This window comes from Orbicella faveolata, unplaced genomic scaffold, assembly GCF_042242905.1.
Source record: "Orbicella faveolata isolate gen_17 unplaced genomic scaffold, um_ofav_v1 contig_13, whole genome shotgun sequence".
NCBI classification, from domain to species: Eukaryota; Metazoa; Cnidaria; class Anthozoa; order Scleractinia; family Merulinidae; genus Orbicella; species Orbicella faveolata.
In genome coordinates, this window is record NW_028301540.1 from 19,849,196 (window position 1) to 19,876,429 (window position 27,234).

The following is a 27,234-nucleotide window of genomic DNA, read 5'->3' on the forward strand; positions in this document are numbered from 1 at the left end:
GTTACTGGTAGGTGGTTAATGATATGCTTCTATTCTGGTGTTCTTAATGTTAATTCAGGTTCATTAAACTTGATTTAGTCACAGTAGGAAAATTTTGCTTTCATATTAGTCGCGTACTTGTTAGCGTAGGTGATTACGCCAATGCCATCCCTTACGCGTGGAGTGTAAACCATGCCTTGCATGATGCGCAGAACTTGTGCGCACTAACAAAAGTAGGCACCATCCTTAATAAAGTTCTGCATATAGGGTTCAGAGCCACCTCAAAGTTTTGGCTTCAACGTTACAATTAAGGGTGTTTTTAGCAGGTCGATAATAATACTAATAATAATACTAATAACAATAACAACAATAATAATAATAATAACAATAATAAAGGTCTATTAGCATTCCACTGAGCATGGCTCTTCTACATATATGTTAAGACCTATATACAGTAAAAAGGAAAATCGAATCCACCTACATTAAAAATATCTACAAGCTTGAATAAAGAAAAGGAAAACAAGTCTAAGAATAAATTACTCAAATTTGGCTTTCGCAGAGGAAAAATAAAGGCTTTTACATTTCCGAAGGAGTCCCTCAGGGCCAGTGGTGTTTTTAATGTCCTTAGGCAAGCTGTTAAACAAGCGCGTTGCGCAGTCCTGAAACGTGCCAGGGAACTGAGGCACCACCAAATTAAGTTCTGAGGAAGATCTCAAGTTGCGTGTCGGTGTTCGGACGTCTAATAGACCTTCTTCGCTTGGGCGGTTTGTTGTCCCATTACAGACCACGTGATATTCTCTAGAGAATAGTTCTTTTATCCATCTAAAAATTACTTATTCATATGCACACGACTATTTGAAAATTTGAAAGGAGGAATTCTCAAGAGAATCATCACATGGTCTGAAATGGGGCAACAAACCGCCCAGTCGAAAAAGGTCTATTACATATAATCCTTGATAGGTTGAGATCTCTATGGTACTTAACAGGCAGGTAGCCAAGTTTTGGCACATTAGATATACTAGTGAAACGGTTTAAGAAGAAACTGGCAGCCGCGAGCTGTACACGCTGCAAGCGATGGATGAGGTTATTAGGGAGCTGATGATATACTACATTGTTATAGTTCAATCTTGACAGCACATGATATTTTACTAACTGCTTTCTAATGTGAAACGGTACAAAGTTCTTGACTTTCCTAATCACGGATCGGAGTGAGTGCTGTAACAGCTTGCCACCTTAGAAAGGACATCATTATTCCATTTACGGTTTTGATGTAATTCCTTCCCAGGTAACTTAGAGGACTTCACCCTGTTCAAGATTGTGTCATTGGCTCTGAAATTCTCGGAATATTCGTCTAGACCATGTCATACTGTTGCATGTAGTCACCTATTTTATAAAGAAAATGAAAACAACGTGTTCACCAACGATTGGGCAGTTTTATGATACCATGATTGTACCATCAGCTGATAAAGAATGGTTATAATGATTCATCAAAATCTACGTCTTCAAAAGTGCTGGAAACTCAGTGTTTAGAGTCACCTTAATTTGATTTGCGATTGATTACGAATAACTATGATTCCCTTAACGCACAGAGCAGAAAAAGAAACATTATTCTTGGCTGGTTACAAACACGCTACAAGTCGAAAATTTGCTTACTTATTAGTTTACAGTAATAGCCCACGTATAAGAACCTGAATTTTTCAGTTTAGCCTAAATACGTTTTTATATAAATGGTACTTAAAGCATATTTAGGCTACCAAGGTTCTTAAAATAGGTTCTTATATTTTCATATGAATTTCATCTGAATACACTATATATATTAGAAATATCATCTCATAATACAGTATAAATCATTTATTTGTACCATAGAGCAATGCCTATAGGCAGTTCAGTGCAGGTACAGTATATGTCCTTAACAAAACATAACAAAGAAACTCATGTTGAGAAGCTGAGGCATTGCTCATTGGGAGCTTACGTTGTTTTGATATTTTGCAGTTTTTTATTTCATTGGGATATATTTTGATATTTTACATTTAATATTTTGTGATTCTCACAGAGTTGGAGATGGTCAGAAAGCTTTCTTTGATACTGTAGTAGAGTACAGTACTTGCAAATACTTGGGGAATTATTTGGATGGCAAACACAATAGACATACAACATGGTACTTAAGCTTGAAAGAAAAAAAAAGTTATGTCAAGTTACTTTAAAATAGATGTGATCTTAATTCAGCAGTTTCTACCTATACACTTTTACAGCAACCCCACTGATAAGAACCTAACTTAAAATGTTAGCCTTAATAGGTTCTTATGTGGAGGGGGCTTAAAATGAAAATTTTAGCCTAACAGGTTCTTAAAACCCAGGTTCTTATACGTGGGCTATTACTGTATTTCAGTGACGACGTGACCAAAGAATTTTCAAGCCCATATTTAGTTCAAGTAAAAATGACCGTGTTTTGCTCGTTCCTGAATTCAATTCAGATACTTTTTTCATTTTCAGAAAAGAGAAAAAAAAAAAACACACAAACCAGATGAGGAGGAATAAATTCCACTCAACTCCTTTTGTCTTAAATATTGCCTTTGCTTTACAGATTTTTGTTTGCAGTTAAAGCAAAAAAAAAATCGTGAACAAGAGAAACACACACCTCGGTTAACTTAAACCCTGGGTTAGCGGTAGTCGGTTTTCGAACAACCGGGCCCTGAACAAGGACGGCAGAAATTTACAAACAGATCGTATTTCATCGCAAAATAACAACTAAATGCTTTAAACATGGTTCGTTATCAGACGTACAACATTGTTGTTTAGGGAATGGGTGATTTCAGTTGCTTAGTAGACAAAAAAAAATAGATGAAGGTCTACTGATTTATTTGGTTTTGCCAAATTGTTGTATTCGTTAAAGAATCTCGAGTGTTGAATTCTCATAAAATTCCCTTTCCGAAATTGAAGCTTGTTTCCGTTTCTATCATAAAAATTTCAAGTTACAAATATTTGGAAGAAAATCTGAATTAAGACAATTATCCACCAGAATGCTTTCCTGATGACGGCACTATAACTTTGTTTTGCAATAGTTCTGAAAGCTTGACAGGTGAAACAATTTGATTAATTTTTTTGAAGCACCAGGCACCTTAAACTTTTTAAATTATTCCTTTACTTCAAAACTAGTTGTTCTGGTTTTTAGTTCTTTTTACATTTTTTAAGATAAAAGAATTCAATGTTATATGATGTTTGTTTGTTTGTTTAAGTTTGGTTGAGGTATGGCTAGAGCGATTGACTTCCCGTTTTAATGTCAATACTTATAACATATGGAGCGTATGCACTCACGTGTCCAGCAGCCATGCAAATTTATTGGAACAAGAAAATATATTTACATAAGAAAAGAGTTGAACTCCCACAGGATTGGTTTGGTACACCAACATGGCCGCCGTTTCATTGTTTCGGAGCAACAATATGGCTGCCATGACGTCATGTGCATACGCTCTACAGATGTCGCCCAACGTTAACGCGGAAATCCTTATCAACATTTACTTGAAAAGTGACAAATTTACTTCCTATTTTCGCTTAACAATTCCTTTTGACATTAACTACATTAAAACGGGCAAAACATTTGGCCGATAACCTCAATTCCATACCAGGATTATGAAAATTTGTCTTGTGTCTTGAAAACAAAGACCCCCTAAGCCAGCTTAGACCCTCAGGACCCCTAAGACCCCAAAACTTAAAAACAAAAACCCTTTCATTTACATATTTTTTTCTCGGAGGCTACTCCTCTCCCCAGTACCCCCGGAAATATAGACCCCCCAGAAAAATGACCTTTTTCTGAGGGAGGGGGAGGGAAGGCCATTCTTGTGATTTTTCATGTGTACAATAATCAGAACAGTTTAAATTAAAAGTTAAAGTCTTCAGTTTGTACTCTCTCATCTTTTTATCACTTCCCCCCAAAATATGGGGGAAGAGGTGGAGTTTTAAAATATGTACCACCCTCCGCGCTTAATCTCCTGTGGAAAGCACAAGGTTGACAAACTGACAACTGTACTGTACTTCCTCTCGCCCCAGTACTCTCTCCTTTTTCTTTCCACCCGACCTAAAGAACTTGTCTTATTCGAGGGAGTTGGGGGGGAGAGGGAATCTGAAAATAGATCATTTTGGATTTTACAGCGCGTTCAAGGTTAACTGAGACAGTAAAATACTCTGCTTTTCAAGGCACAATTATTGAAAAAGCTCGCTCGAATCGACTCGTAACTCTGTTCAGACTGATTTTAGTTCACTGCTGTGACTTGCAACTTTACACAGACATCGTGAAGCCTTGAGACTTTGTGAGGGGGAGTAGCCTGGCGTAAAACTTTTTGCAACCGGTGCCAGTGCTGAGCGTCACCATACATGACCGAAAGTATACAGTTAAGCAGATTCTGCCTGAGCTCTTGGGCAGACTAAATCATAAATCGCTTCCCATGTCTGTTAAACTTTTATTAATCCCACTTGCATCGATCTCGCCTGTACTTCCTAACTTTTGGTTATTATGATTACTAGTTTGTAGGGTTTCCGGTCCCTATGGAGAACAGATGAGTCAAACCGAATCTTTGCGCATTATTCAATCCGTAAATGTTTTAAGGAAATCGGGAAATTAAGTTCCCACGAAAATAAGTAACAATAAGGTAACTGAATCACACTCGACCGCACACAAACCTAGAGGGTTATACATTTCCCGAAATTCATTTCGTCAATTGGTGAAAAAAGTTCAACACCAGACAAAGGTAAATTATCTTGCTTGCACGCTCATGGCTTAGCTTTTCCAATCAGTGCCGTTGACAAAGAAAAAAACATTACACGAATGGTCACCCATCTCCCCTCCCGATTTTTCCGGGGGCTACTGGGGAGAAAAGTACCCACCCCCCCAAAAAAAAAATTGTAAAAAATGGGGGGTCTTTGTTTTCAAGTTTTGGGGTCTTAGGGGTCTTTGGAGTCTTAGGAGTCTTAGGGGGTCTTTGTTTTCAAGGCACCCGGTACTTATGCTTTGTACCGAGAAAGCATATGTTCGTCTTCTATCCGCTCAAAAAAAGAGATAAAAGATGTCCTGCTCGCAGGGTGCTTCTCCGCCTGAGTTGTTTGGTGAGAATGTTTGAAGTTGTCCGGTTAGCAAAGTCGATCGAGTAAATGAGCCCCATTGGTTTTCTGCTGTACATAAATATTTATGAAGGACCATGAATATTGAAATCCCTGAACATAACAAGCCTACTAAAATCAACAAGCATTTTGCTGCTGATCTGAACACACGCGCATTCTGTTACAGTGTATACTCCGGGCCGTTCGCTACTGTTACGTCACCGAAATCAATTGACCGTGAAGGCCTAGGAGAAAGCCGAACAGGAACTAGGCAAGTTTATACAGGGGACCTCTTCACGGACTTTGACACTATGCATATCTGTTTGTAAATCTTCGGTTGGTAATGAAAAATGTTGATTTTACCAATAGACTTAGGTTGAAAGTCGGTTAGTGAAATCATATAAGGACGTTCGCGCTAACAGTTTCTGCGCATCCTTATTGCGCACGCAAATTCACTCGCCACGTCATGCATCGATGCGCGCACTAAGTAATAAAATGAACAATGATAGGGCAGATGGCCATTGCTATAGCTTTGCCTGGATTTAACGATCTTGGACGTTCCATGACCCCCATTTTTCTTTTGATAGATCATTTTATCTAACGGTTTTCTACGTTTAGCAAAAAAAAGAAAAAAGTGAAGAAAATCTATCAATTAGAAGTTTGAATTTTTTGCAAAATGTCCATCGAATTCCGTTATTTTTAGCTCTTGTTTTATACCTGTGCGACGGTTTCAAATGCCTCTTGAAGGGTTAAGTTTTGTGAAACGTTGGCAAGATTTGGAATTATTTACGCAACAGACCCACTTGTGCAAAATATGACTAAGATCGTTTGCCTTCGTTGACTCGCCTTTGATATTTTTAACTATAAACCCCTGTAGACCATGCCAAATTACGTGCACCAATTTTTAAAAATCAGGGTAGTTTTCAACAAGCTTTATCTCTGAAACGAAGTCGGTAACCCCTAATTTTTTTTGCATTTCTGACACAAGTAACTCATTATCTGACTGCAGCAAAAATTTAAGAAAATCTATCGACTGGAAAACCACTCCATGGAGCCATCACCTGGTCGTGGTGGAGTGGTTTGCGTGCCCCAGTGACCCCCAGAGCTATGTCGGCGGGTACCATGTGCACCTGGTAGGGTCACCCATGCCGAACAGGTCGAAGGGTAGGGGCCAGACGAAGAGGCTCCCTGGTCCTCCAGGTTGGGGGTTGGGCTGCGGGCTGATCACCCGTTCCTGTAAAAAACATATTATTACCGAAACCAGAAGCAGAATAATTTCAAATGATCTGGGGGACGTCGTGGTCACTCCTCACACCATGAGAGGTTTGATGACGCATTGGGGTGAAAGCCAAACGGAGATCCTTGGGCAGATGAGATCACTAGCCCACCCAAAGAACGTCAGAGGAACAGCGCGGGATGGCGTACATGGGATGAGGCAAGAGCTGCTGCAGCCAACAGAGAAAATTGGAGGCATTCTTTGGAGGCCTTATGTGCCACGAGGCACAAAGAAGCTAGGTAACAGGTAACAGGTATCGACTGGAAAATTTTCTCGCGAACGCGGTATAAAGTGACAGCGTCGAACGCACTCTCATAATATTTGATTAATACTAATTTAAATTTAAACTGCTCACTAGGCGAGGAAATCGTTTCACCTCCATGTTGAATATAATTACTTAAACTTCACTACGACTGCGACAACCTTATACACTGGTCAGCGGATTTGATCACAAAAAGACTAATCGGAAGCGAAGAAAGGAACGAAGGATCAACTGAATCGCCCAACCATACCTCCATCTCGGATTTTCCAAGTGAAAATGTAGGTCATTGTGCAGGTCTACCGTCTTATTCTTACCCTATGTAGATGTATTCCAGAAAAAAAATTACCGTTTAAGCCGATGAGTTGGTAATGATGCTGCAAGATGAAAAAATCGAGATGGTCAAAATACGCCTCAGGGTAATTGGGTGGAAGGTTAATACCCATCCCCTAGTTTGGACGGTGTGGGAAATGCCCCACTTTTGCCCCAGTTATGTCTGATTACATTTGCAGACTGCAGCCGGCAAACCGCGGACTTTTTAAGTAACATCCCATTCCCAATTCCAATTCTGAGAGCCAAACATATTATACAGCGAAACCCGAGTGTTGTTCAGGCTAATCTGAGTGATATTCAGGCTAACCAGAACCTATTAAGGCCTAAATGCAGTCTACAAATATCAAACACAACCAATGTCCAGGGAGGAGTGGGGATGGAGGGATGGGCACAGCTGGAATTGACTGATGCATAACTCAGTAGAAACAGTAACTAACGTGGAGAAAACATCCTATGCAGTCGAACCGGATCATGTGTACTTAAGACATCTGTCGGCCGAGTATCGGTCGACACTATCGGTCGATATGTCGACTGACACTCGGCCGACATATCGACAGACATCGACGGACGGATCAGTTTTTTGTGTCTGTGCAACCGACCTCGGTTCTGAAAAACTGACCTCAGAAAAAAATCCGTTTTCAGGTAGATCAGGTACGGTCGGTAAACTGGTATCAGTTATATCGGCCGCGTATTGGCCGATATGTCGACCGATTGTCGGTGGGCGATGGTATCGGCCGATACTCGACCGACAGATGCCTTAAGTAAAACATGATCCCTCGAACCTCCGATTGCGACCACCTCTCCTCAGCGACCAGTTTTCCAAAAGACCAAACGTTGTCAAGTCAAATCACTATATTTGGAACCTCTTGTAAGCGACCACCTCTCGTAAGCGACTGCGACCACTTTCAGAACTAATAGTCTGAAATTTTCTTTTGTTTTTAACCTCTCGTAAGCGACCACTTGACAGATAATAGAGCGCAAATTTCTCAATGGGACGTACCTTATTTTTCTCAGAATTGACTTTCCATGAATAAAACATTCATTCATGAAGTCTCTGCAGTTACCATATGCTAATGATGCAAAATTTTGACCCAATGTGGTCTAATCTCTCGTAAGCGCCAACCTCCCGCAAGCGACCACATAGGCTTGATATTTTGGGTGGTCGCTTATGGGAGGTTCGACTATATTTCCTTTAGAAACACTGAAAGAAAATGAACGAAAACAACTAATTCATTTGGATTGTCAAAATGTAAATTCTCTTTGGTTGGGTAATCATATGTCAACAGCTAGCATTACATCTGGGTTCCTATAGCGATATACAGGTATAACTTTATGACACTTCTTTATAGAGGGGTTTCAATAACAATTCATGTAGTCATAACAAATGCAAAAATAATACAAAAGGAAATTGAGAATTAAATATTGCATATCTGTAGTCTTTTACTAATAAAACTGTTTATGGTGTTGTCTGTTGCTTCAATCTTCTTTCTGCCTTTTAAATCTACCAAAAAACTGAGACACATTTAACACAGTAAAAAGAAAGCAAACAGTATAGGGTATCATGTGCAGAGGGATGATTGCAGCTTGTGTCATAGCAATACTTGTTACAAAGCACAGGTACACCAGAGAACGAGGAACCTTTATCAGTGGCTGAAATCCAATCATGTTTACACCAATAATAATTGAAATTAAAGTGGTGTGATCTGAATGAAGATGGTAAGAAAATGTCAAGTTTTTTGCCCAGACTACCAACGCTGGGAAATTAATAATGATCAGTAGCAAAATCAGCACACACAAAGTCAAGCCAAAGTTTTCCAGGCTTTCTATTATGGTTATCTGCCTATGGTTTCTCTGCTTAGGTAATTGACTCTTGCATATCTTAACAAGAGCGGCATATTTCCAAGTTCTCCAAAGACACAAAATGAAGATCAAAATAAGGCTCAAAGTTCCACAGAAAAGAAGTGATATTATAATGATGACAGTTCCACATATCCAGTCCTTAACTCCAATTCCAGTTTGCACATAAAGTGACAATTTCAAATGACTTAAAATTAAACCACCAAACCTTACAAACAGGCCAGTCCACACAAATAAAGCAATGACAATAATTACAGCTGTTGATATGATTAGAACCAGTGGCAGCAACCAAATAAAGGTCTTCAAGTCATCAATGTTCGGAAGCCAGCTATGTTGGCCACTCTCACCATTCAGTAAAAAAAATGCAAGAACAAATTGTGAGACAAAGAAATGACTTTGTGCAACCAGAAGCAGACCTCTGAGGCTCTTTGACACATTTGAAATCAGACTGAAGAATGACTCACACTGTTGTTCAATGCTGATTGATGAGAGCTGCCATGCAAACACCAGCAATACAATTGCAAATGTCCAACAAAAGAGCTGTACCGCATAAAATCTGTATATCTGGCCAAGTGTTTGATAAAAGTCATATTGAGCACTCACTCTATATGAACACTTTGGATCTAACCACAGATGCATCTGGACATGGTGTTTGTTTCCTTTTGGCTTTGGGTGATGTAATTTTAATACAAGTTTTGTTGAACCATTGCTTGAAAAATTGTACACATCTTCATTGAACCAGGGTACATGAATTCTTGCTATCAACACTGACCTTCTGGTATCACAGTCTATGGGTTCAATGTCAAAAATGTACACCTTCCAACTCTTTACTACAGATTTTAAAGTTATGTTGGCAAAAAGAGAATCAGAAGCAATATCAAGAACCTTTGACCTTTTAGATAACACTCCTGGTAATTCCACATCATACTCTGTGCCGCTGGATGATTGATACTCCGACCAAACAATGGTGGATTTTCTTGAATCGGGTATACTAACAGCAAAATATGGTATTTCTGGAAAATGATTGAGCTCAAGCTTTACATACTTCATTGTTGAGCCACCCCAAGGAAGTACCTCTGCAAGGTGAGATAAGCTTGAAATGTTAGTACAAGCTTGACCAGAAACCTCCTGACACCCATATAACCACTGGTCAGAGTCGATGGTTGTGATTATCATTAAATAATCATGTGTTGCAGACCATTCATCTTTAGAAAATAGAAAAAGGTTTTGTTCATTTACAGTTTTGCCACTTCCTTTGAATCTCCACAGCCTCTTATGCAAAACAACTAGACTAAAATCCTTATCTGTTCTTTTTATGAGTACATTGCTAGTATTACTGAGAGTAACTGCTGATTGTCCTGGATTCTTGACAAAGTAATGCTCAAAAATTTTCATTCTATGTTGCTTATTTTCCATTATTTGTCCCTTCCTTGGATCAATCATATCAAATAATGCACGGTTAGTCACTAGCACTAGTTGTCGACACCAGCATAGGCACAGGTGGTCAACACTGAGCCATGTTTTTGGTACAGAAGTTGTCACAAGACTGATAGCTTGCGACTGTGAAGCTAAATGGTTCATGGAAGAGGGACTTGATCGCACCAACACATCTCTGAGTCCACCACTCACTGACACTAGAGTTATATTCTTCAATCTTGCTTCAGTATCATTACTAAATGCTTGACTTTTCCAAAAACTGTTTACTGTTTCATAATAGTCCGCCAACTGTGGATCAAGGGACAGGACAGGATGGCAATGAGGTGTTCCAAAGGTAATGATTGTATGAACAACACTTGGATCAAACTTTGGCAACGTAAACAAACCTCTTGCAATCAAACCACCCATTGAATGCCCTACAAGTACAACAGATGTTGGTGGATTTTTGATCTTCTCATACATGTATAACCAGAGGATCCGTGTCACACAAACTCTTATAAATTCAGTTTGTTCATACAATACACCTCCAAATAAGCCAGACAGCGATTCATCTAAATCAGCCGTAAAGTAATTAAAATGGACTTTAGATGTCAGACTTTCTGCCTTCCTTAACGCTACTGACGCAAGTGATCGAGCTTGCTTGTAACTTCCTGCATTGCCGAGAATAAAAAGAACGGGGATTCCGGACAACCGAAGACCTTTAGATCTATCTGCATATTCTCCTTCTCCATAAAGATATAAGGCATACTTTGGAAAACGTTTTGCTGTTCCTTTCCACAGAGGCACTTTTATGTACCGCGGCCATTCGTACATCCATGTCATATCACACCTGTTCTCCTCCAAGTTCGTAAGGAAATCTCGAAAACCTATCAAAGCAAATGCAGCGAAGACAGCAAGCCATATGATTAACAGCAAGTGTTGCGTCTTTGAGATGTACGAAGACATTACGCCTCAGTTTGAAGTACACAGTACACACAGGACTGCACACAGGTATATTATTTATAACCATACAACCTAACCAGATCACCTAACCAGCTATCCCATGATGCGCTATCCCATAATAATGCGTAATATGGAGCCAAGGAACCAACCTCGTCCCGGGGCCTTCTCCACTTTTCAAAATGGCGGGCGGGAGCTGGGAGCTGGGTTGTGCCTTGTAGCGTTGCACTTTCGTCCTGCGTGGCAGACATGTCCAACACCTTTTGACCAATTGTATGTGTTGTTGTTTCTTCCAATGAAAATGCGTTGTGATCGTGTCCTCTGAGATTATTTTACTAGGGGACGGGACGGTGTTTGCCAGTTGAAAGCTCGAAACCTATCGATAGTGACTTTTATCGTGAGGGTGTTTTGCCGGATCTTTCTGCATGTTCCGAAACACATTTACAGCTGCCTTTGAAGCTTAATATTGTTGGTAAGAAGCTTTGTGAAGTGTAGTGTATTGTATTATGTTGTTTGTAGAAATGGAGTGAGCAATTTATATGGCTCAAGTCTACGAAGCCATTTCGACATGTTCATCAGCAATCTAAGTTTTGTTGATCGTGTTGCTTTCAAGCGGCACGAACTAAGCTGGCACTAGTTTGTATAGTCCACACTGTTGTGTTTTGAATTTTGCAATTAAGATCTGCCTCCGTCACGGGCATAAAGAAACGCTGTCGTGCAGACAGAGCAAATTTTCACTCAGCTTATTACCACCTTGTATCGCCAAATGCCACCAAATATACAGCTTAGTTGGATAAAAATGCTATGGAGCAAAGCAAAAACAGTAGTTTCGAAATAATGTGCAGGATTGCAAGGATTGAAATTGGTTACAGTTCAAGAAATTTGAGTTTAGTTCAGGATGTCAAGAAATCGAGTTTACCATTCTTGTGACAGTTTGAACTTTCGAGCCTTTATTTTGTCTGGTATTTCTTTGCTTCTACCAGTATTGGGAATGATTTCTACCGATGTTAAAGTAAGCTTAAAAGTAATCTCCTGGGCACAATACATTTCCCTGAATGTTTCCTACAAAGCACAGTCTCTAAAAATAAATTAAAATAGGTCACCATGCTTGCAAAAGAGATATGATGTACCAGTCTTACCCTATTTTGCCAGGTCTTTTAAATAGTACTATTGATTTATTTTATCACTCCGCATTACATTTTGCGGTGGCTGGAAGGTACAGTTTTTTGATGAACTTTGATAAGCACACATGAATTTTTGAGCATAAGGAACAACATAATAAACAACTTATGCAAAAGAATCGAAAATAATCCAAATAACATACAATCCATGAGTAATGATTTTGTTTTTGATGCTATCGAATAAGTGTAAAATTCTGCGCTTGAAGCGTTCGCAATATAGTGCTAAGGAATCACCAGTTAAGGTCAGGGTTGTTTGTCCTTCTGTTCTTCTTTTCCTCTGTTGTTGACTTGCTACCTTTAAGCTGTTTGTTACGAAGCAGTGTTTTGTAGACACACAGTGTGAATAGTCATCATGTGAGGCTGCTTCAGGAAGTGCTTGCCTAGGTTTCCTTTTCTATGCGGCTGGTTCAATTAGTACATATTATAGTTCACCACTGAATTTTCTCCGATTCTTATTGGTTTAAATTGATCACGTGACGCAATAGTGTTCATCCGTGGAGAGACACTATCAGCCCATAGTGCCTGTCTGAGGAAAATACCCAGATGGATAGTACTCATCCATGTAAATGTTTCTGTAAAGAAGCGGGCTTACAGAAAGTAAACAATGGAAATATATTAAGTGGGTTTTTGTCTGTTTTCTTTTTCAAATTTTACATTTGGCTTCAACGACCTTCCATGGCTTTCATCTAAAAAAGTTGAAAATAATTCAATATGAATTTTGAACTGGCGTGCAGAAGAAAATTTAGTGGTGAACGATAAAGACAATAGAGTGTTTATGTCTCGGAACTATCGGTTGATAGTTGTCCCTTGGAAATTTGATGTTCTTAAAACTAGCATATTTGTTTTAAGAACATCAAATTTCCATGGGGCAACTATCAACCGATAGTTCCTCGACAGAAACTCTCTGTTGTTTAAATAGGGATACATGCCAATACCTTGTCATGTCTTCATTAGGTGGCATTGCCATTATCTCTTTGTGCCAGCTCTTGTGTGAGGAACATTGCCATTCTTGTTATCTTCTGGAGAATTTATTCATGTTTTTGGATACCTGGGTTTTTTTTGTTCTTTTAATGTAAAAACAATTAAAGAAGGAGAAAACGGTTTGTTTATCTACTTGTATTTTTATTCTCAAGGATGTCTTTTATCTCTTGGTAAATATATATGGGTTATTGACCAAGTGTGAGGTCAAGATGGCTGGATATTGGCCAAGTTCATTTTTTGCGAGTTTATGGACCGAGATGGAGTCGAGGTCCACAAACTCGCAAAAAAAGAACGAGGCCAATATCCAGCCATCTTGAACGATCAAGCTTGGTCAATAAAGGATTTATTATATGGCTTTCGGGGAAATTTTTCTTGCGGGACATGGCAGGTAGTCCCGAGCGGGCAAGATAGCTCCACCTTGCCCGCTCGGGTAGCCAATCACAGCGTAGGATTTGATTCATCTTGCCCGCTCGCGGAGCTAGCCATATAATAAGATGTAGTTCTCACCAGCTAAACTTTGCCACTAGAGATTCAGTCTGTTCTGTTTTGGTTTCATTGTCAGTTGAAATAGACTTTAAAAAACTAGGTCTTGATAAGATAGTCATACTCTTGCAGTTGTTTCTGATTGAATTTTGTTTTCTTTTAAATTTCCCTTTACTGAGGAACAGCTTTTAATCTACAAGGCTGTACATGTATGTTATTTTAAAATAGTCAGTGTAACTTAAAATATAATTGCATTTGTGTGATTTTGTGTTTAACAATAATGCTTTGAATTTCTGTTTTTGCAGTAATGGATGATCATCATGGGTTGGATGAGGGAAAACATGCACAAACCGAAGAAAGTCGTAGTAGAGAAGGAACTAGGGATGGTGAGCATCAGCCCTTACCATGATATGTATCAGTTGCCATGCATTGATAACTTTTTTAGAGTTGTGTCTTGCCAAAATAATTCATTTTTTTGTTACCTGTACGTAATTGGGTCTTAACTGTAATGGCAGCACTTTCTCAAGAATTTTAGGGCGTATGTCCTCATATTATACTTCAATATCTGGTTAGCTTATGAGTTTTTTCTGGTACACTAAGTACTCCAGCAATACTAAGAAGAACATTGCAAACCAAATGTGTTAGAGGAAGCCAACTTTTATGTATTAGAGAAAGCCAACTATTATGTGTTAGAGAAGGCCAACTATTTTTCAAAACACATCTTCTTCGCACCTGGATAAATTAGCCAGTTTCTAGTTTTTAATTCCTTTTCATCCCTGCTATGAAGGCTTAAAATTTAGCACAGGGAGTGTTTAGTAGATGGAGTTTCAAAATCTTAAGGAAGAAGTGATTGTACAGTACCATGTTAATGCACAGCTTATTATTCTTGTGTATCCATTAAACTAGTCAACAACCCATTGTCCCCACTAGAACAAAATAATTTTGTTTTTAAAATTGATATAAAATAAAAGTGTCAACTTACCGGTAGTTTGGGAGGTTCTGTGGTATATTATAGGTTAAGGTATAGATGTATGGCAGTGATACAAGCAATTTTTGAGTTATATTTTTGTAAAAAAAATACCTCTTAGTCGGCACGTCGGGTATGTTATGGACGGGTCAATGGGTGAGTGAGTGAGTGAGTGAGTGAGTGAGAGATGTATGTATGTCACACCAATCAGATTGGATCTACTATAAACAGCCAATCAAATTTCTTGTTGTAAAGGTAAATGGTATGTGAGAAGATTTGATCCCGGTAGAGTTCAGAACGGCCATATTTATTCTTCTATAAAAGAGGAGGAAGTTTTCATATATTGGGTTTACTTCGACATTTTCTGTGGGTTAGGCTGAGGATTTTAGTTAAATGAATGAGATGAGCCTTGAGGTTTGAAACAGTTCGTGAGTTAGTAGTATGCAAATGCAACGAGATATTTTTATTTTTAGTTACAAAGGCAACTTAATACTTTTGTTTTTCACAAGGAGTAAATTCAATTAGAGGTCACGAATCGTCGCGTCTAGTTCTTAGGACGTGTTTTAGAGAGGACGAGACGTAAGATTTGAAAGGGTTCTAACGTTTACAATAGTAAGTGCGGGTAACGATTGTTTCGTTCTTGTTGCATGCAAATATAACGAGATATTTTTGTTTTTTAGTTACAAAGTGTAATTTGACACTCTTGTTTTTCACAAGGGAGTAAATTCAATTAGAGCGGCTGAATCGTCACCACTCTTTCCCACGAGATGTTTGCTATCTTTAGTAACAAATGGTAACTTAACGCTTTTGTTTTTTATATGGGAGTAAATTCAATTAGAGCTGACAAGTTATCGGCTATTGTTTCCAGGATATTAAACAAAAAAGAAGCTTTCGTTTCTGGACGATTTTTACGTCTCTGCAGTAGCAGTTTAATAGTTTTATTTGATGACATTCATTTCAGTCCGATATTTTTAAAGGTAAAAAGTATGAAAACTGTTCAAATGTTTTTTGAAGACTGCGTGGCACCAAGTTAAAGTGCAATTTAATTAAATCAGACTTTCAACGTGTCAGAGGTTTTTTTCTCTTTCTTTCTATTTTCGGTGAAATTGTATTGTGTTGTGTTGTGTAAAAAGGCAAAGTTACGACTCGTATAAAATGCGAAAAAGTCTCTAAATTAACTTGAGTATTTTTGAGCAAAAATTGCTCTTGGGGGTTGGAAGGGTTATGTGATAGGTGAGTGAGGGAGTTATGCATGTGCGCGTGTCACACCAATCACAGTGCGGGTTGTATCAAAGAACGCATCAAATTGCCTGTTAGAAAATAAGATGGTATCTACATTAATCTGGAGACGTGTCAGATTACTGTAGTTTGTTCAGTCAAACATTTTATGGCTTACTATTTAGCTATCTTACCATGACCGATGTAACATCGGAACCAATAAGACTTGTCAAATTAACCAAATCATTACTGTACCATGAATGCTTCTATCTCCAACACTTCATACAAAAAAATAACTCTTGCACGCCTTGCGTGCCTATGTTTTGTGCTAGCTGATGAGATGAGATATTTGTTACTGGAGTGTAGGTATCTTTCAATCAATCAGTCAATCAGTCAATCAGTCAATCAATCAATCAATCAATCAATCAATCTATCAAACAGTCAGTCATTCACTCAATCAGTCAATCATTCAATCAGTAATATTTTAGCTTCATTTATACCACAAAGTACAAGCTCACACCATATCAAAGCAAAACCACAATAGCTCTAAATTGAGTGGATTGCCAAGAAAGCCTAGCTCTTTTTATGAAGCCCTCAAATAATTAACGGTTATTCCATGAGTGCAGGTTGGATATAAGACGATGGATAGCCAACAAGGCATGTATTATTGAGTTGACTATAATCATTTCAGATCCAACAAACGTGAGTGCAATAATCATTTTTATTATACATTTTAGTCACCATCTGTCTTCTCACTGGCTGAAAGCCTACAGTTAATTCTGGGAAACAGCGCAACCTACAGATTATTCACTAATCTGCTAGCAGATAGGTGAATAATCCGTAGGTTGCGCTCGCAATGCATGATTTCCAAGAGCAATGTCAAGTTCACGTAAGAACATGGCTTGTCGAAAATAAACTGTGTTCGGTGCGATAATGCGTTTGTCGTTATTTTCTTTAAAACAATGTATTATAAAACAATTTTGAGATTTGATTTTTGTGATATTTGCAATAATCAAGGCCTCGGTTAGTGTTATCAGCCTCAGCCTTCGGCTTCGGCAGATAACACGTACCTCGACCTTGATTATTCCGGATATCACAAAAACCTCATCCAATAATAAATTGTTGATAATAATTAAATTATACAGATAAACTTACCATATTTGTAGAGCATGGTATAATTCCTGAATGATATACTAGTATTACAGCTAACAAGCCAATGAAAACTCAAATTGTATTATGCAATGATCCAGTTTTAAATAAAACTGATTGTATATATGGCTTAACAAATTTAAGTAACACAAATCCATACATCACATTAATGTATGGTCAACAATGTTAATTAAAAAAATAGCAAAGAAATCACTGTCTAAATCTCCAAATATAATAAGCTTACTTTTCGAACAATGTGATTATGATTTCTAAGTACAGTAAACAAATGCAAATCAACTCTAATGGTAATTTATTACACTTCTGAATATCTAATTTGGACAAAGAGAAAAGGTCACAGTTCATATTCAAACTGAGGCGAAGAAATGTACTTACTCAAAAGGGTAAAAATATATTCCGCAAATCGATGGCTTTACAGTCAACTGATCGTTGAATGACCTCTTCCATGACTTACATTTGTAAACAAGTAATTCCACTAATTCCATCCAAATGTAAAGCAATGAAATATATTACTCTCTTGTTTCCAAAAGTCTTGAGAAGGTGTCTGTGATTTAAGGCTTACATTTTTTTCAAACTCAAGCGGTACTATCTTTGAATTTGTGGTCACCGATGGGGACATTTTAAACTTCTGATGGTTAAAAGCGATGAATATTGGCTTTTAAATGTACAATCTTTATGGCTCCTGTAGAACCTGCACTAGACACATGCCAAGTCTGTCCTAGCTTTGGCAAGGAACTTTACTCCCATTGTCTTGATTTGTCAACTTGCATGAACACCTGAAAGTGAAACAACAATTGCAAACAGGTTTCGTTATTTGTACGTAATTACGAAGCTAGATTTTCGACACGTAAAAGAAATGATAAGATGCAGAACTCAAGACCAAGCGCAAAATGAAAAACGACTTACCTTTAAAACTAAAAGCAGGGGAAACTAGAGACCATGCTTACAACCAAAATGGCTGACTCAGATGACACAAGACCACGTGAGTCCGGCGCTGACTCTCGTGTCTTGTGGACAAATAAATAAATCAGATCATGCCATAATGTGGTTTTACACTTCGTGTAAGCCACACAAAAATGCAAGAATGGCTTCCCCTCTCCCCTCCCGTTTTTTCCAAGGGGTACTAGGGAGAGGGATACCCTTCCCCCCCCCCCCCCCCAGAAAAAAGAGTTGCAAAAAATAGGGGACTTTGTTTTCAACTTTTGGGATCTTAGAGGGTCTTAGGGGGTCTTTGTTTTCAAGATACCCGCCTGTTATTAAGTTGTGTGCAGTGTATATAACTGTGACTCCTGGTTTGACCATCCAGAGAAAAGTTTTTGTAAAGAAGGTCAGGTCAAAATGTTTTGCCTGCCTATGAATCCTGCTGGAAATGTTAATGAAACCTCTGGTAATTGTAAGCAAAAAAATAATTATTAATAAATATTTTATTACCTTCAGTGAACAAAATAATGTTGCTCAGTATACCAAATGCCTTATAGCGCAGATTAAATCAAGGCTGCTAGACGTACATGTACATACATATATATCCATGTATATATTGCCACAATTGCTTCTTATTTTCTATGTACTTTAGGGATCACTCAAGAACCAAGATTTTACTGAACACAAAGACATATCCTGAATATTCAGTGATTTTCAATTATTGTAATCAGAGGTGAGTAGTGTTGTTGTAGGAATGTCTACATCCGCCTACTCTTACTTTTCTTAAAGTGAAGCCTTGGAGCCGACTGGCTCACAGCTGCTGGAGCTTATCCTGGTTTCTGTGGCATGAAGCAGCTAGGAGTATTTCTACTCCCCCTGGACAGGATGCTAGTCCATTGCAGGTCACTCCCCACATTTTGGTAGATTTCCCCAACAATTCGCTGGTACCTATTTATACTCCTGGGTGGAGAGAGACACTGTAAGAGTTAAGTGTCTTGCCCAAGAACACAACACAGTGTCCCCAGCCAGGCCTTGAACCTGGACGGCTTGATCTGTGGATGATCACACTAACCATGAGGCCACCACGCCTCCACTGCGCCTCCATAACTTCTTAGTCTACAATAATTATTTAACATCTCATTGATGTGTGATGTGTTACAGTATGGAATTTTTTTGATTTACATAATGTGCAGCTTTTCAAATTGATTTGCATTTTAAGCTAGCAAGCAACATTTAAAGTCTGTATTTGTTTGTAAATGGTTTAATGATAGTCTGAAGTACTTACATGAATTCTTGCAATTTATTATTCAGTTATGAACCCTTGTTCGCATGATATGGACACTCCAATCATAATGGTCTTAATGGACTGTACAAATGTATATTGATTCGAACTTATTTTTGCATGGCATATTAAGGGACATCAATCTCACTTGAACTTGATTCAAAACTCAGCAGAAGTAACATTTTTAAGAAGTTGATGTCTTCAATTTGTAACTTTGTTCTAAGTGTTTCTCTGGTTACAACTCAGATGGTGTCTGTGAAAGACTTGATGGAAAATGGCATTAACAGAATAACAATTATCACACTGTAAACAGGTTAAATACAAGGAGTTTTCTTTCAAGTTTATTGTTTAAATTTGTTTTACTGCATAGTTGATCATTTTGTTCTGTTGGTTGCTATTTAGGAACACCCACAAATCAATTGATAAAAATGGTAAAAGCTGCAAAGAACACTTCTGGTAGCAATTCAAATAATGGCAGTGATGTCCCCCCTGAGCTTAGTTTCAGCCTTCCATCGATAAAGGATATTCAAGCACCAATTAAGGATCGAAATGACCTGAATCTCCCAGTTGAAATTCTTTTGGTGACTGTCACGAACTGTGAGTTCCTAGCTTGTTATATGCAGTTAGAGGATCCATTGAAATGCTACTTCCATGGTATTGGTTATGTTTATTTTGGACGTGAGGGTGCAGGGCAAGAGAAGAAAGTGAATGTTGCTTTGATTAGATGTGATAAAGGTTCAGCTGGTCCTGGCAGCTCTCTGATAAGTGTGAAAAATGCTGTCACCGTACTCGGACCCAAGGGTGTGATTTCTGTGGGAACCTGCAGTGGTCTGAACCCAGAGAAAACGAAGTTAGGAGATGTCGTTGTCTCTGCGAAGTTATCAACTTACGCATCCAAAGTTGTCACCAGTAATGGAGAGCAGTCAACTGACATGAGAAGTTATGTTAGCCGACATTTTCTCAACCTCATCAAATATGCTGACCATGGCTGGAAGGCACCATTGAAAAGCCCAGAAGCGCGAGAAGTCAAAGTACATTGTGGTGAGATTTTAAGTGGTCCAGAGCAGGTCAGTGCGGGATGGCGGCGTGAGGAACTGGCTAAGTCCTATCCTGTGGCGACTGCGATTGAAATGGAAGGTGAAGGTAGGTTGTTGTTTAATTTCAGTCCCCACAGTGGGCATAGACAACAGGTCTGCTAATGTTTGAGAACACTTGTTTTAGCAACAATTAAGTTATCATTGACACTTTCTCTTCTATTTATTTCACTAGCAATAGCAACCTCCCCCAAAAATCTGGGGTTGTTTTCGCTAACGTACTCTCTCCCTCTCCCCTCCCCCACCTAAAGCTACTTCTTCATCAGAGAGTACAGGGCTCTTGTGTAGTGTGGGCATGAACTATCCATGTTGACAGTTCACTGAAACCTGATAATGTTACTGTAGGATTTGTGCAATACATCCCCTAACAGCTGTAAAAATACACTTGAAAAAATTACTCAGTTCTGATTGGATTGGCTAAGAGCAGTGCAGTTCAAATGCAACACCTATGCAAAAAGTGTAACACCAGTGCAAATTACAAGAAAGACTACTGACAATCATTTGAGGCATGTCAAACGTGGTTGAAGTTCACCCGAAGCCTTCTGAAGTGAGCTGAAGATAATTACACATTTTCCGAACACCTCCGAAGATTGCCGGAACCGTTCTGAAGGCTTTTGAATATCACCTGGACATTTTTTAACACCTCCGACAGTTATCCAAACCCTTCCAAAGATCTGCGAAGAGTGACAAAGATCATCTGAAGATTGGCAAAGACTTTGGAACATTATTGGAAATTTTGCAAATATTTTCGGAAAGTTTTGAAGATATTTGGAAAACTAAACACACTGCAGCCTGCCTAATTAAATAATTAATGTGTTCATAAAGACCTTAAATAGTATATTTTCAAGTGTAACATTATTAAGTAATCAAATGACTATTCTCATGCAATTTGGAATTAATTTTAAGCACTAGTAAATTTTTCAGACTACAAATTGCACTTGTCCTACAGGCTCGTGCATTTTTGTTAACCTTTCAAGATTTACTTGTGCTTATTTTTTCCAAATTACACTTGAAATCATGCGATTACCTGTGGTGCAGCTCAGATATAAGCGAACCAAAATAAACGCGTAATTCGCGTCAGCTGAAAACACGTTTACGTATATACATATATGTGTACATACGCGTATACAGTATACGCGCCTATACCTCATTAGTATGTATGTGCAGGAGCCATAATCGGGGACGGAGACCGTAAGTCTTGGAATCCGCGCGCCCCTATGATATGGGACAATTTTTCTAGTTTTAGAACAAATTGCACCATCCTGACGTCATATATCTGCGCGGATCCACGCACATGTTGGGGGCTCTTGCGTGGATGTTGTCACGTTGTGTGATCAAAGGCGGCCCAGCTGTTGAATACGATTAATATGTGACATTATGCTGTTGGCGATTGCATTACAATTTTAGCCGTTTATAAGACAATGTATTAGAATGCTTTGACAATTACTCTAAATGCCACGTGTAGAAAATAATTTGAATTAAACTCATTGCAAATAGATGAGCTTGGGAACTGGTGCCTTAAAGGTTAGCGGGGTGCCAAAGCCATAAGCCGCTAGGAGGTATCCGTGGCAACCCTGGAAAGCAGGAATCACCCCATCAGCGTCCGCTAACTGGCACCGTCACACTGAAAGAAATTCAGTGGAATCTACTTACCTGGAGAAATACTTACCCTGACCAAGAACAAAACGGGAGGGAGGAGAGGGTGCAAGAATCCGCAATGATTTGTGAGGAAAGCAGTGCAACTGATCCGCAACAATCAGCAGAATACACTACAACAATATTATGTAATGAACCATAAACCCCTGCAAAACCCCTGAAGGCCGCCCCACAGGTCACGTACTCCCAAACACGGAAACCGCTGGCTGCATAAGCTCATATTTAACTTGCCTGAATGATATTAGCTGGATGGGCACGCTAGCTGGCTGCATTAGCTCGAGTTTAACCTTGCCTAAATGATATTTAGCCACATTAAAATGGCTTACGTTGTGTTTGCATTGCGTAATTTTGATGTCTCTGGGTTCCTGGAGGTTTAGAGCCATTTAGGCAAGTTTTACTTTCTGGCAGTTTGCTTCCCCTAAAGAGAAACAAAAGGCGGGTGACCCACTGGCCCGACGGCCGACACTCAAAGCTCCGTAAATTCCACAAAAATGGACTAATCTCGTCAAAATTATCTCATGGCAGCCATCGATAACTCTTCTTCCCATTCGCTTTCTCCCAAGGTTCCAAAGTTTATCTTAACTGCCCAAGAATCGCTGGTTTTCAAGCTCTTGCTTTGCATTTCTGCTCCGTCTCGATCCATAACCGATTATCTTGGGCACAGAATTTGAATTTCTAGCTTAACGACCTTGCCATCGTGACAAAGTCGCCTCCAACCATCGAGAGGCACGGGGCATTTTTTGATCATGCAAATTGCACCGTGTTGCGGTGTCAACTGAAATTAGTGCCTAAAAGCACTGTTAACTGCAAAAATACAAGGAGCAAACCATGTTCAGCTGAATTTAGCGCCTAAAAGCACAGTTAACTGCAGTGAGAGATGGCAACGAGTAACTGACCAATGCCCCGTGCCTCTCGACAGTTGGAGGCGACTTTGTCACGATGGCGAGGTCGTTAAGCCGTGTACAGAAACCAGAGACTTTGCACGCTTCCCAACATGTTTGTGATCGCACTTGGTTTGAGCGATGTTCTCATGTCCATCGAAAACACGATCGGTCTGCTATAAGTACTTATCGATCGACACGCCGAGACCAGTGAAATCTCTTCAGAGCCATCTGGATGGCCGCTTCACAGATGTTTCCATCGATTCCAGATTTGGCTTGGGTCTTCCCTCAACAACAGAAGATTGCCATCACAAATGAAGCAAATAAATAAAGAAATGAAATAATATAAGATTTTAACCGACGGAATATACTAGCACAAGCTCAGTGTGCTTTCATTTTGGTACTCACAGGGAAGAAACCAAATTCAGCAGATATTTCTGATGATATTACAGATGTTTCTTCAAAAACAATAATTCATTGCAGGCTTAAAATCATAGGAATATATTCTCCTCCCATTGCTTCGGCCGGTTTGGCACTTAGGTGGAAGCCACCTTTCTGAGCGACTGTAAACAACGTCATGTAACAGCCACAGTAAGTCTACTACCTGTATGTTTCTTTTAAGTGCCAGCGGTTTTCCAGTTATAATTAAATTTCAATCTGCAACCACTGCAACCTGCAACCTGCGACCTGCAAAATATACCTGCCGCTCCAAACGACAAACATGGCCTTGCTTTGACAACGACAATCCGGACAACTGGTAGTCCCCACCACAAAATTCACACCGCCAATTTCTTGTGAAGTACTTCACCAGTGACTTTAGCGATTCACCAGTGCAAACAAAGAAAGGGTCATCTACAGAAGCATCTATGTAAATCTGTCTCTTTTGCGGTCGCCAAGCAGGTTGCTGATGTTCTTGTTCGAGTTCCAGCGAGCTTTTTGGTGGTGGCTGCACCGAGCTGGTGGATGCTGCTGGGGATGGCCCTAAATTGATGGCTGAAGGCATCACCAGTTCGAAGCAGTTTAAAAGTCGCTCCAAGAGATCTGCATTTTGCGTCGAGGAAGTTTTACGGTCGATCCTGAGGAGCAACTTTGCATGATCCAGCCGACAGCGCAAACTTTGTAAGCGGGCTTCGTCCTCCCGCTTTACCTCCACTGTCAGGCTGAAATGCGGGTTTCTCTTCTCTGGATCTCGGCTCGCGTTTGTCCGCTTGTTTCTCTCTATTTTCGTCTTCTTTTCAGGAGGACCAACCGTGAGCATTTTGATTGCCGGCAAAGAGTACTTGTAATCAAATCGTCAATACAAAGTCGGCTCGCAGCCACCAATATTTGTTGTTCAGCCGGCCGCTTCGCCGTTCAGTATTCGAAATCGCGCATAGCTTCTGTGTGAAACTGCTAAATACTAAATGCAGAACTGTAGGCTCAAAAATGACAAAAAAAAAATACCCGTCCAGCCACCAGTAGGGAACGAGTATGCAACCAAAATGGCATGCGATTTGAATTCTGACCATTTCTCCCGCTGGAGGCTTCGTTTTGTGAACACGTATTGTTTTTACTTCACTCTTTTTAATAGTTTTCACTTTGAAATGCTACAGTTGCTGTTTTCTGTGGCTATTTTGTGCAGAACTTAAGCTGTAAATATCAAAACAGCTCAAGCAGAAAGTGTACCGTTGTTCTTCATATAGTCCGCCATTTTGATTTCCCAGTAACTTCGAAATTGGGGGGCAGAGCTTAATTATGCCCTTTTAAGCCCCGGCCAAACGATCGATATCGAATTTGACCATTTTCAAACTTGAGCCAACAACACCCAACATGTCGCAACACATCGCAACACGGTGGCCAAACGCACGCAACATGTTGCGCCCAACAATGTTGCGATATGTTGCGTTGACATGTTGCGATCGTTTGGCCGGGTCTTTATAGCGTGCCTTCGTGTTACATAGGTCGTGAGAAGTTCTCTCCCCTCACCTTCCTTTTGTCATACGAAAGTTATAATTCTTTAGAATTAATGCGGAAGTAATTTTAGTGCTGGAAATAAGCAGGAATTGCCTTCTGAGTGTTCAGCTCTACTGCTCAACAACTGTCAACAGCTCTACTGCTGTTGTGGAGTGCATGTGGTAAAGAAGAACTCTTTCGACCTGGCTATTTTTGGTCCTTATGTCAGTCTATTTTACAATGCTTGCTCTACTTCTCGTTCATTACTGTAATATACTGTGTACATAATCATTTGGATGAGATAACATTACTCTTGCTACAGAGTTCTGTCCTCATTATTAAAGCTCTAATACAGACTGTACGGTTTTCTTTTTCAGGTATTTTCACAGCGGCATTTGATCTTCAGATTGAATGGCTAGTAGTGAAAGGAATTGCTGATTATGCTGATGGTACTGAGAGCGAGTCAGAGAATTGGAGTCCTTTTGCCAGCGTGATGGCTGCTTCAGTTGTAGCAAAAATTTTGAATGATCCCGTCGTTTTCCAGGAATGGCCCCATTACAAAGGTACATGTAACAATGATCACATGAAATTGTTCTGGTACATTCCAGAGGTACAGAGCTAATACAAAATACGTACGCAAGAGAAAATGTACTTGTGACAATTTCTCAGAGATTTCAACGACAGACCATTTGATTTCCCTTTGTTGTGTAGTCTTGAGGTTTATAAGATCATTCACACCTGACTAGAGGCTAATTAAGTACAAACGTAAGAGGTGTGAATTGACCCTTGTCAACCCCATTTAAAAGCAGTTGAAGTCAGTTTTCTGAGAAGAACTTCGCAAGAGTACTGGTTTCTTGCACACCCACCGATGGACCCGTGGACAAGCAGACAAGAGGTCATACTCCTTTGAGTCACTGTGTGAGCTAATGCCCACATAACCCTCACCATCAATAAAGAAATACTTCCTCCTCTAGCATGCTCTGAATTTTTCCCTGCCGAGAAAATCCATTACCCGACAGTTTTACAATGTCTTGTTTTTTCCATCTGCAAAAAATTACTCTTCCTCTCTTTAATTTACATGACTATGTTTTGTCAACAGCCATTTCTCTTGGGATAAGAATTGAATGTGAAACTGTTAAAGCAAAGGGACTGAATAGGACAACAAACTCGGCACAATGCAAGGAAGGAACTGAAGGAGCAGTGCCGTCAGAGGAATACACTCCCTCAGCAGATGAAATTATTCGTAAAATTACATGGGATTACTATCACACTGTGAAACCATCAAACAGAAAGGAATTTGAGGACTTCCGTGAATATTTAACCAGTATGAGAGGTCTTCTAATCGAAGATGTTAAGTCTGGCAGTCTGCTAATCACAGTCAAGTGTACGTCATTGCAGGTCCTCGAAGAACTCTGGGCTGACTATACATGTGGGCATCTGAATGAAGTGGTACAAAAATGTCTTGTAACAGAGGATATCCTTACAGATCTTGGCCTTGCTGAGTTGAAGCTGAAGACTACCATAAGAGAAGATGATTACAAGGAATGTAAACAATTCTTCGAAGAATTAAGTTAGTTCAAAAATTCATGATTATCAAGTTAATTATCCTAATGTAGAGTTTAAATGGATGTCATCTAGTTGACTTTGATTGAAATGAGCATTAAGCCTTGCCATGATGTAACAAGCCTCACCTTGAAATGAACAAAGTTTCAAATACATATCATATACACTTAACTGAGCTAAGTTAAATTATGGCAAGCAAAGGGCTGATAGGGTCCTACCATATGCAATAACGCACGCATCTAATTACAAATTTTCCAGATAGCGAGACTAAATCACTGTAGTTAAGCAAATGTAACCGAAGGATGGTTCACTGATAGGTGTCAAAAGAGTTGACTCTGTCCTCTAAACTCTAAACCTCGTGCGCTGTTTTTGTAAGTCCACCCACACAGGGTCGCATAAGTACGAAACAAGGTTTGTGGACATGGCCCAAACCAAGCTCTTCTTCTTTGTGGCACATTTTGTTGATTTATTTGACTCGAAAACATTTGCATAATTCGTCATTGGTTTCTTCGTCTTATTCGAAAGTCTACGTCCACAACAAGAAAGTGAAAAGCTTGGTGAAGTAGCAGCCTGCTATCGTTGCTGTAAGATAATTTAAAGCCAAACAAGAAGAGGAATTTTGATATTTCGAGGTTGCATGATGTAGGATTGGCGCACCCACTCAAATGCTTGAATATATTGTGCAACAAAAGTTTTTGTTTTGTGATACCTGAAGAGAATAGAAACCCAGGTGT

General features: G+C 39.4%; 3 protein-coding genes and 2 long non-coding RNA genes across 10 annotated transcripts in view; 2 read left to right on the forward strand and 3 right to left on the reverse strand.

Annotated features, from left to right (window-relative positions):
- Positions 1–8,174: 8,174 nt before the first annotated feature.
- LOC110054534 (GPI inositol-deacylase-like) lies at positions 8,175–11,305 on the reverse strand. The gene has a single exon (XM_020760870.2). The coding sequence runs from the start codon at positions 11,178–11,180 to the stop codon at positions 8,418–8,420; it is 2,763 nt and encodes a 920-aa protein (XP_020616529.2). The 5' UTR covers positions 11,181–11,305; the 3' UTR covers positions 8,175–8,417.
- Positions 11,306–11,384: 79 nt separating this feature from the next.
- LOC149115499 (uncharacterized) lies at positions 11,385–14,806 on the forward strand. Its single transcript, XR_016206065.1, has 2 exons — positions 11,385–11,646; positions 14,125–14,806. It is a non-coding gene; the product is annotated as an uncharacterized LOC149115499 (long non-coding RNA).
- A 2,640-nt stretch (positions 14,807–17,446) lies between these two features.
- LOC149115500 (uncharacterized) lies at positions 17,447–18,300 on the reverse strand. The gene is made up of 2 exons (XR_016205810.1): positions 18,078–18,300; positions 17,447–17,947 (listed from the first exon to the last, which is right to left on the reverse strand). It is a non-coding gene; the product is annotated as an uncharacterized LOC149115500 (long non-coding RNA).
- A 448-nt stretch (positions 18,301–18,748) lies between these two features.
- Positions 18,749–27,234, forward strand: part of LOC110047864 (uncharacterized) — a 33,313-nt gene continuing 24,827 nt past the window's right edge. For all 6 annotated transcript variants that reach the window (XM_089284962.1, XM_089284966.1, XM_089284963.1 and 3 more), the window contains exons 1-4: positions 18,749–18,825; positions 19,777–20,517; positions 25,315–25,500; positions 26,037–26,507. In XM_089284962.1, the coding sequence (XP_089141088.1) occupies positions 19,803–20,517; positions 25,315–25,500; positions 26,037–26,507 (1,372 nt within the window). In that variant the 5' untranslated portion in view covers positions 18,749–18,825; positions 19,777–19,802. The remainder of the gene's footprint in view (positions 18,826–19,776; positions 20,518–25,314; positions 25,501–26,036; positions 26,508–27,234) is intronic.
- LOC149115501 (uncharacterized) lies at positions 23,658–24,345 on the reverse strand. The gene has a single exon (XM_089283904.1). The coding sequence runs from the start codon at positions 24,261–24,263 to the stop codon at positions 23,658–23,660; it is 606 nt and encodes a 201-aa protein (XP_089140030.1). The 5' UTR covers positions 24,264–24,345.

Bases quoted from the DNA above. Each gene is read 5' to 3' on its own strand.
- LOC110054534 (XM_020760870.2), bottom strand. From the start codon at position 11,180: ATGTCTTCGTACATCTCAAAGACGCAACACTTGCTGTTAATCATATGG.
- LOC149115501 (XM_089283904.1), bottom strand. From the start codon at position 24,263: ATGCTCACGGTTGGTCCTCCTGAAAAGAAGACGAAAATAGAGAGAAAC.